Here is an 8,152-nt window from a genome sequence, read left to right on the forward strand (position 1 = left end):
TGACCTTGTGATTCGCCAGCCTCGGCCTCCCAAAGTGCTGGGATTACAGGTGTGAGTCACGACGCCCGGCAATGCTGGCTAATTCTTAAATCGCATTCCCCACACCCTCTAGGTTCCTGACTCCCTCAGCTTGGCTGTCCAGACCCTGGATTTCCCACCAATCCCAGTGGTCATGCAGCAGCAGTAATTCACCCCGCCTCCCACCAGCAATTCCCCAGCCTTATGTGGCTGAGTACTCAGTTATCCAGACTCATTCAGTCCTGTAACCACCCTCCAACCTAGGCGTTGCCATCATACCTGTTTTACAGATGAGGAAACTCAGGCACACAGTGGTGAGGCCAGGCACTTAGGAAGTGGCGCACTCTTAGCCTTCCCAGACTGCTGGAGCATCCCCTCCAGCTCCCAGGCCCAAAGTAGTCCCAGACTTGCCTCCCACTCCCGTCTCTCCCACAGCACACCAGGAAATGGAACCTGTCACTTCCCAGGCAGGACAAATATGCTTTTTTATTGTGTCTGTGAGATGAAATGAGAAGTCCTGGCTGGGTCTGACCCTCTGGCCTCTGGCCTCCAATCCCAGAGGTTGTCTCCCTGGTCAGGGGAGGGTGGTGGTCCAGACTGTCCAAGCTCAGGCCAGGTCGGGACCTGGGAGTGGGTTAGTTCAAAGTAGATGGTCAAGGAAGGCAAGCAGGACAAGGTGGAAGTCTTGCGGCTTGTGGAGGTAGCAGGCATGGCCCGCATTGCGTAGCTTCACCACAGAGTGGTTGGGCAGGTGGCGGAGGTGCCGCAGTGACTCTCGAGCCAGGATGTGGTCCAGCTCTCCATACAGGATAAGGGTTGGAGTCTGCAGGGCAAGGCAGGGGGCTGTGATCTTGGGGCCTGATGAGTTTCTGACCCCCAAGCCACTTCCTAGGAATCCTTCCCCAACACCATCCAACTCTTCCTTCCAAGATCAGGGATAAGGCCATGTCCTGCCAAGTAAGACTTGAGTCTTGAACCCCCCCAAGCCAGAGACAGGGCGCCAGGACCTTTGAGATCCTTCTCCCAGTACCTTCACAGCCCAGAATTGTTCCTGGGTGTAGTTCTGGGTGGAGGTGGGTGCAATGGGCACGAATCCATGTAGCTGGTGGTGGCCTCGCATCAGGAAGGGCAGGGCATAGTGGCCACTCAGCGAGGGGCTCACCAACACGGCATTCTGTACCTCCAGGTCCTGCAGCGCCCGCTCCAGCAATGCTGCCCGCCCTGCCTCTGTGCTTGCCTCCTTTGAAGGTGCCGAGTTCCCAAAACCTAGGAACAGCAGCAGGTACCAGCTGAGGGGCAATGGGAAGGAGCACAAGACTTCCTGCCCACCACAGTGGGGAAAAAAGTTGGGGACCAGTGGCACTGGCGCACACTACCTAAAACTGCCCAGAAGCTATTTTTTGGCAATGTAATATGCCTGTTAGAAAAGCATATCTTGGCCAGGTGTGGTGGCTCACCCCTGTAATCCCAGCACTTTGGGAGGCCGACACAGGCTGATCCCCTGAGGTCAGGAGTTTGAGACCAGCCTGGAGAACATGGAGAAACTGTCTCTACTAAAAAAAAAAAAAAAACACAAAAATTAGCTGGGCGTGGTGGCAGGTGCCTGAAATCCCAGCTTCTTGGGAGGCTGAGGCAGAACGATTGCTGGAGCCCAGCAGGTGGAGGTTGCGGTAAGCCAAGATGGTGCCACTGCACTACAGCCTGGGTGACAGAGTGAGACGCTGTCTCAGGAAAAAAAAAAAAAAAAAGGAAAAAGAAAAGCATATCTTTCATTCATCTAATATTAGCAAAATGAAAAAGACTGAAATAACACCCAGTGTTGGGGGAGACATGGGGAAATGTGCACTTTCATACATGACAGATGAGAGGATAAATCCATACAGTGTTTTTGGAGGATGAGGTAGTAGTTATCTAAATTTAAAAGTGCATGTCCTGGTGGCTGGGCACGGTGGCTCATGCCTGTAATCCCAGCATTTTAGGAGGCCAAGGCGGGTGGATCATAAGGTCAGGAGTTTGAGACCAGCCTGATCAACATGGTGAAACCCTGTCTCTACTAAAAACACAAAAATTAGCTGGGCGTGGTGGTGCGCGCCTGTAATTCCAACTACTTGGGAGGCTGAGGTAGGAGAATCACTTGAACCCAGGAGGTGGAGGTTGCAGTGAGCCGAGTACGAGCCACTGCACTCCAGCCAGGGAGACAGAGCGAGACTCCATCTAAAACAAACAAACAAACAAACAAACAAACCATGTCCTTTGGCCCATCAATTGTCCTCAGTAGCTACCCTAGAGAAATTATTGCTTACATATTCAAAGAAGCATGTCCAAGGATGCTTTAGCTACTACATTGCTTGAGCATTCCGCCAGTAGAGGAATGGCTGGATAAAGCCTGTCCATCCCTTCTATGGGACACACTGCAGGGTTAACAACAGAGAGGGAGGTTTGCAGGGACCGGCATGATCTTTGAGACATGATGTAGGGAGAGAAAACCAAGCTGCAGATGGATGTGCTAAGCAGGCAGGACACCAGTCATGTTTACAGCCCTTACCAGACAATTCTCTATATATCTGCATCTTTATGTGTGGGAATACCCAGAAGAGGGTGTGGCATCCCCTAAACTTCTTAGAGAGGGAGAGAAGTGCGGCACCGGTCTTCGAGTGCTTCGCTATTTTTTAGTTTTTTTTATCCTCTATGATTCGATGACATTTTAAAATTTTTTTAATGACAAAAATGATAGCATAAATCATTTGTGTACTTAAAAACACAAAACCTATATAGTTTGTCATAAAAAGTACACTGCTTGGCGGGCACAGTGGCTCACACCTGTAATCCCAGCACTTTGGGAGGCTGAGGTGGGCAGATCACCTGAGGTCGGGAGTTCAAGACCAGCCTGGCCAGCATGGTAAAACCCTATCTCCACTAAAAATAGAAAAATTAGCCAGGTGTGGTGGCATGCACCTGTAATCCCAGCTACTTCGGAAGCTAAGGCAGGAGAATCGCTTGAACCCAGGAGGCGGAGGTTGCAGTGAGCTGAGATTGCACCATTATACTCTAGCCTGGGTGAAAAAGCGAGACTCTGTCTCAAAAAATACATATAAATAAAATAAAAAAAGAAAGTACACTGCTTGTGAAGAGTTTTTATTTGCTTCGTGACCTAGAATTCACACTAGTTTTCATGGTAGAAAATGAAAACACAGACTTTTTCATGGTGCCTCCTCACGTTGTGACCTGCCACTGCTTGTCCATACACTAGGGTCCAGTTGCCCCCCAGCCACACCTTAGGGCTTCCCTAGACAAAGGGGTGGGGGTGCTCACCTGGAAGGTCAAGGGCCACGGCCCGGTAGCCCCTCTGTGACAGTAGCTGCAGTGTGCCCAGCTGCTCCCACGTGTGAGAGTTAAAGGCCTTTCCATGAAGCAGCACCACCTCCACCCTGCAGGCACATGGGAATGTGTATCCTGGGGACCTGGTGTAGCCCGCCTTTCTTTATTCCTAGGCTTCTCCCATTGCCCTCCCAGGCCCTGAGCACTCTGAGTATAATGGAGGTCCCACACAGGGACTCCCCTTGGGCCTAGTCCCTCCACTAGACCCTTGGGGCAGCACCTACCTGTGGGCCGGGTTGAGTGGGAGCACCTCGCGGTAAAAGATGGGGGAGTTGCCAGGAGTAAGACCAGCCAGGACAGTGACATTGGGGTCTCCCCAGAACCAGGAATTCTGCTCTGGGGGGCCTGGCAGCCCCACATACAGTAGGAAAATGAGCAGCAGACCCAGGCCCAGCAGGGCTACCTGGGACCGGCTCATGGAGGTCTGTACCACAGTCTGGAGGAGGAGAGGAGAGGGAAAAGAGGCTGGGACCGAGCCCCTACAAGGACCTCTGGATCCCATCCCAAAAACCCACCCAGAGTCCCCAGCAGAGGAAGAGCTCTAGCCCTTGCCCTTTCCCTTGCTATGGGCAAAGTTCTGGGGGTTCATGCTCAACTACTCCACATGCCAGGGCAAATGCTCAGATACCTCAGTGTGAGGAGGTGCATCTGAGGTGTCCTCTGGCACACAGCATGCTCAGTGACCGCCACCATCATGGGATCAACTGAAACCACTTCCGTTCATCAAGTGCTTATGACAGCAGGCCCTGAGTGTGGCACTTTACATACAATGTTCTTTTCCACCAAGAACGCCGGGGAGCAGATGTGATTACAGTTCTCTTACAGGTGAGGAAATGCAGGCTCAGAGAGGTACATTCTCTTGCCCAAAGTGCCAAGTAGCAAGTGGGGGAATTGGGGTTTGAACCTAGGAATGGGCTTCTAACTACCAGGCCACACTTGGTTTGCCAAGGAGGAACCCGTGGAGCTGGGAGGTGATGGATGAACTGGAGCCTTGCAGGTGGAAAAAGTGGTGAGGGCCATCAAAGGAGAAAGACTGCGTGCAAAGGGACCTCCCACTTAAGGGCATGTTTGGAAATGGTTCTTTTAATCTCGCTGCATTTAATACTGCTAAAATCAGAATGCGTTTTACAATCGCATTATAACTAACGGTCTAACCCAGCTGTTATGAAGAGGCTCACAGTGAATGTCTGTAATAGAGGAAAATGCTGAGGAGTGAGGGGCTGCAGGGCCAGGGAGGAGCATGGTACACCCAGAAATGAAAAACACAGCGTAGAGGTTGGAGAGATGAATGCTACTCCCCATCCCATACACAGACAGCTTCTGGCCAAATGACCTGCTTCGTGGACTCCTCCAGTCTGGGGTCTCTGCCACCCCAGAGGACAGCCCTTAGGACCCAGGACTCAAATTGGGCAGGCCTTTGAGACTGCCACTTCCTGGCCTTGTGTCTTCAGTTTGTCAGTAAAATGGGATAACCTCGTGGCTGCCCTCCTAAGCTTCCTGTGAGATTTAGATAATACCATGGACTGGATCAGGGCTGTTCCTGCCATTTCTTGGGCCTAGGATGAGCACGCCTGCTTCATTCCCGGAGTCCAGCGAACACATCTTTATTTATTTATTTTTATGTTTCTGAGACAGGGTCTTGCTCTGTCGCCCAGGCTAGAGTGCAGTGGCACAATCTCGGCTCACTGCAACCTCCGTCTCTCGGGTTCAAGCGATTCTCCTGCCTCACCCTCCCAAATAGCTGGGATTACAGGCGCTCGCCACCGCGCCCGGCTAAGTTTTCTATTTTTTAGTAGAGACGGGGTTTCACCATGTTGTTCAGGCTGTTCTCGAACTCCTGACCTCGTGATCCACCCGCCTCGGCCTCCCAGAGTGCTGAGATTACAGGCGTGAGCCACCGCGCCCGGCCAGCACACCTTTGTTGAGTGCCAATTGGGCATCTGCCCGAGCTAGGAGCCGGGGGCCCGTCTTGGGTCCTATTCATCCCTCTGGGATGTTTTAGGGATGTTTCCTGAGCCTGCATCCCCAGGCTTCGGTGGTTTGTGGGCCACAGCAGCAGCCTTTCTGCTGTTTCTGGAAAATCAGGACCTAGTGGAGGAAGACCGCATTCCTCTTTTCTTCGAGACCACGAACAACCTCAGACGCACGTCTCTAACAGGGCGTTAGCCCAGGTTCCCACCCGGCGCGAGGGACCTTTCCTTGTAGTCCATTCGGGGCGACCCCGCGCCCCTCCAAGTAGGGAAGGGCGGGGCTTAGGCTGTTGCCTTGGCAACCCAAGGTGCTACGCAGTACTAGGCAATTGTAGCGGACCTGCAGCCGGCCGCCTGGGGGGATATGCGAGGGGCAGGGTAAACTGTGCCCGCGTTAGGTCATTGGAATATGCGTTGACAGTAATACACAGGTGCACACAAGCACAAATACGAATCTTGCCCCCACACGCTTTTCTTTTGCACAAGCTATTCCCTGCATGTACATGCAGCCTCCTTGCACACACACTGGCCCGTGTGCGATCAATCCCTTCCATTTAGTAATGGTATCCTCTAAATCACGCACGCAGTCAGGCATCAGGAAGCCAGAGAGACTGATGGAGGTGCACGCTTTCAAAACCACAGGCTGATCCTCAGAAATACTCAAGCATGGTCATACACACAACCGTAAAACTACACACTCGCACAAGAAAGGCACACGCATAGGAAAGCAGACACACACATAAACCCTCAGAAATGCACACACGCAGACAGGTAGACACATACCCTTAAAATCACACGCACACAGAAATACACTGGGAAGACATACGCCGACGCAAGGAGGCAGACATCAACGAACACACTCCCCCCACCAATATAAGCGCGCAGAAACACACTGACGGACACCACGCAGACACACGAGCGTACACATACACCCAGACCCCCAAGAACACACGCAGACCCTGCGCGCACACACAACACGCGCGCACACGCACACTCGCAGTCCCCAGCATCTGCTTCTTCCGCGGGACTCTGCCCCGGAGCAAGGGGCGGGGTAAAGATGGCCCGCCTCCGGGCCACCGGCCGGCCTCCGTACCCGGGGAGACTCACCGGGCCGAACGGGATGAGCGGGCGGGCCCCGCCCAGGCGGAACCAGCAGCCGCACAGCGCCCCGACCATGGCTGCCTCCGCAGCTCCGCGTTCCGCTCCGGCTCTAGAAGGCCAGGACCGCGGCCACCGAGGCGCGCCTGCGCACTCCGCAGCCGCGGGCCTGCAGCCCAGTTACCGAGTCGTCTGCGCGAAGGGGGTGCTGGGGGCAGAGCCCAAATGCTCTCTGGCCCGCCCCCTGCCCAGATTTTCGGAATTGTTTTTGGCTTGAAGGATGGCGGAGAGCCATGTGGCTTCTTCCCAATGGAACATCTCCACTCTGGCTCTGTTCTCTGGCCTGTATAATGGAGTTAAGGATAAAACCCACAGCACAGGGTTGTTCTAGGTTCTTAAGGACGGGTCAAGCCTCAGAACAGTGTCCGGAGCAGAGGCCTCATTGTGTAAATGTCAGATATTGTTATGCAGCAGCTCCAGGTCTTGGCCCAGCCACTTTCCTGACTCCTACCCACTCCACCCCAACGCCTCCTCCACGCACACCACGATCAGAGCCTGGACCGGCCCTGGGCTCCTTCACATCTACTCATGGCGCCTGCCCTGGTTGGTGATGTGTTACCAACGTCTGGCCTGTCCCAGGCCCAAGGCTCCGCGTGGCAACCAGGCCCAGCACTGGGAGGCTGTGCAGAGCGTGGCGTTTACTCTTTATTGCTACTCTGCAGAGGTTGGCAACGTATGACCCGCTCTACAGGAAGGAAACAGGTTCGGAGGCATTGGGAAAACGATCAAGGCCACTTGGCTGGACAATGGCGGAGCCTCGCACTCAAACCTGTCCGGCCTCAACTCTGTGCCAGGCCAACAACTTGCCCTGGGCAGTTCTGGCTGGAGATAAGGGGGATGGGGAGCCGGAAGAGAGCAGCAAGGATGCGATCCCGAAGGAACTTTCCTCCTCAGACTGCTCCATGTCCATGTGGGGCAGGTCGCTGAGGAGTTCGAAACCATGCTCAGCACCGCGTTTGGGGCATGTGGGACCAAGTGGCTTGGGGAAACTGACGCAGCTGTGAGAAGAACGAGTTGAGCGGAGCCTATGGACCCTGCGAGCTTGTGGCCACAAGAGGGCGCCCCGGAGCACGGCCCAGTCCCCGCCCCCGCTGGATGGGGACAGGCCTCTTCCCCCACCGTTCCTCCGCCGGGTCCAATTCACCGCCAGTACGCGTCTGCTTCCCGTCTGCGCGAGTCCACACAGCTCCCCAGGTACCCGCCCTGCGCTTGTGACCCTTTCTTCTCTCCAGTCAAAACCCAACCCCACCTACCCCAAGTCTTCGTTTTTCGGATCCCTGGGTCCCCTCCTTGGGGGTTGCCACCATTCCCTCCCCGTGCTCCCTCCCACACCTAGCGAGCCAGAACCGTGGTCCGCGGAAGCAACCTGACCGCGAGGTCAACGCGTTGGGCCCCAGGTGGCAGCGCGTTGAGCACCCCGCGTCCCCGGCGGGTCGCCTTTCCCACTGGGCGCTTCGGTTTCCGCCTCTAGAAAATGGGCTTTCTGGTGTGGAGGTGCGCGCCTGTGGTTCCAGCTACTGGGGGTGAATGCCGGGAGAATCACTTGAGCCCAGGAAGGTCAAGGCTGCAGTGAGCCATGATTGCGCCACTGCGCTCCAACGTGGGCGACAGAGCGAGACAACTTCTCT

At 54.7% G+C, this 8,152-nt stretch overlaps 2 protein-coding genes across 7 annotated transcripts in view; one reads left to right on the forward strand and one right to left on the reverse strand.

Annotated features, from left to right (window-relative positions):
* Window positions 1-478: 478 nt before the first annotated feature.
* On the reverse strand, window positions 479-6,652 carry ABHD14A (abhydrolase domain containing 14A). The gene is made up of 5 exons (XM_011986254.1): window positions 6,474-6,652; window positions 3,621-3,832; window positions 3,331-3,446; window positions 1,049-1,284; window positions 479-841 (listed from the first exon to the last, which is right to left on the reverse strand). Exons 1-5 carry the CDS (start codon window positions 6,540-6,542, stop codon window positions 659-661), a joined length of 816 nt encoding a protein of 271 aa, XP_011841644.1. The 5' UTR covers window positions 6,543-6,652; the 3' UTR covers window positions 479-658.
* A 394-nt stretch (window positions 6,653-7,046) lies between these two features.
* Window positions 7,047-8,152, forward strand: part of ABHD14B (abhydrolase domain containing 14B) — a 6,660-nt gene continuing 5,554 nt past the window's right edge. For 3 of the 6 annotated variants that reach the window (XM_011986249.1, XM_011986250.1, XM_011986253.1), the window contains exon 1: window positions 7,632-7,718. Coding sequence is in view for 1 of the 6 variants with exons in the window: in XM_011986251.1 (XP_011841641.1) it covers window positions 7,552-7,718 (167 nt within the window). In the remaining 5 variants the exon portion in view is untranslated. Of the gene's footprint in view, window positions 7,719-8,152 lie in introns of all 6 variants that reach the window. The other 3 variants (XM_011986252.1, XM_011986251.1, XM_011986248.1) reach the window with 3 other exon arrangements.

The sequence above is a fragment of the Mandrillus leucophaeus genome, unplaced genomic scaffold, assembly GCF_000951045.1.
Source record: "Mandrillus leucophaeus isolate KB7577 unplaced genomic scaffold, Mleu.le_1.0 Scaffold296, whole genome shotgun sequence".
Classification (NCBI taxonomy): Eukaryota; Metazoa; Chordata; class Mammalia; order Primates; family Cercopithecidae; genus Mandrillus; species Mandrillus leucophaeus.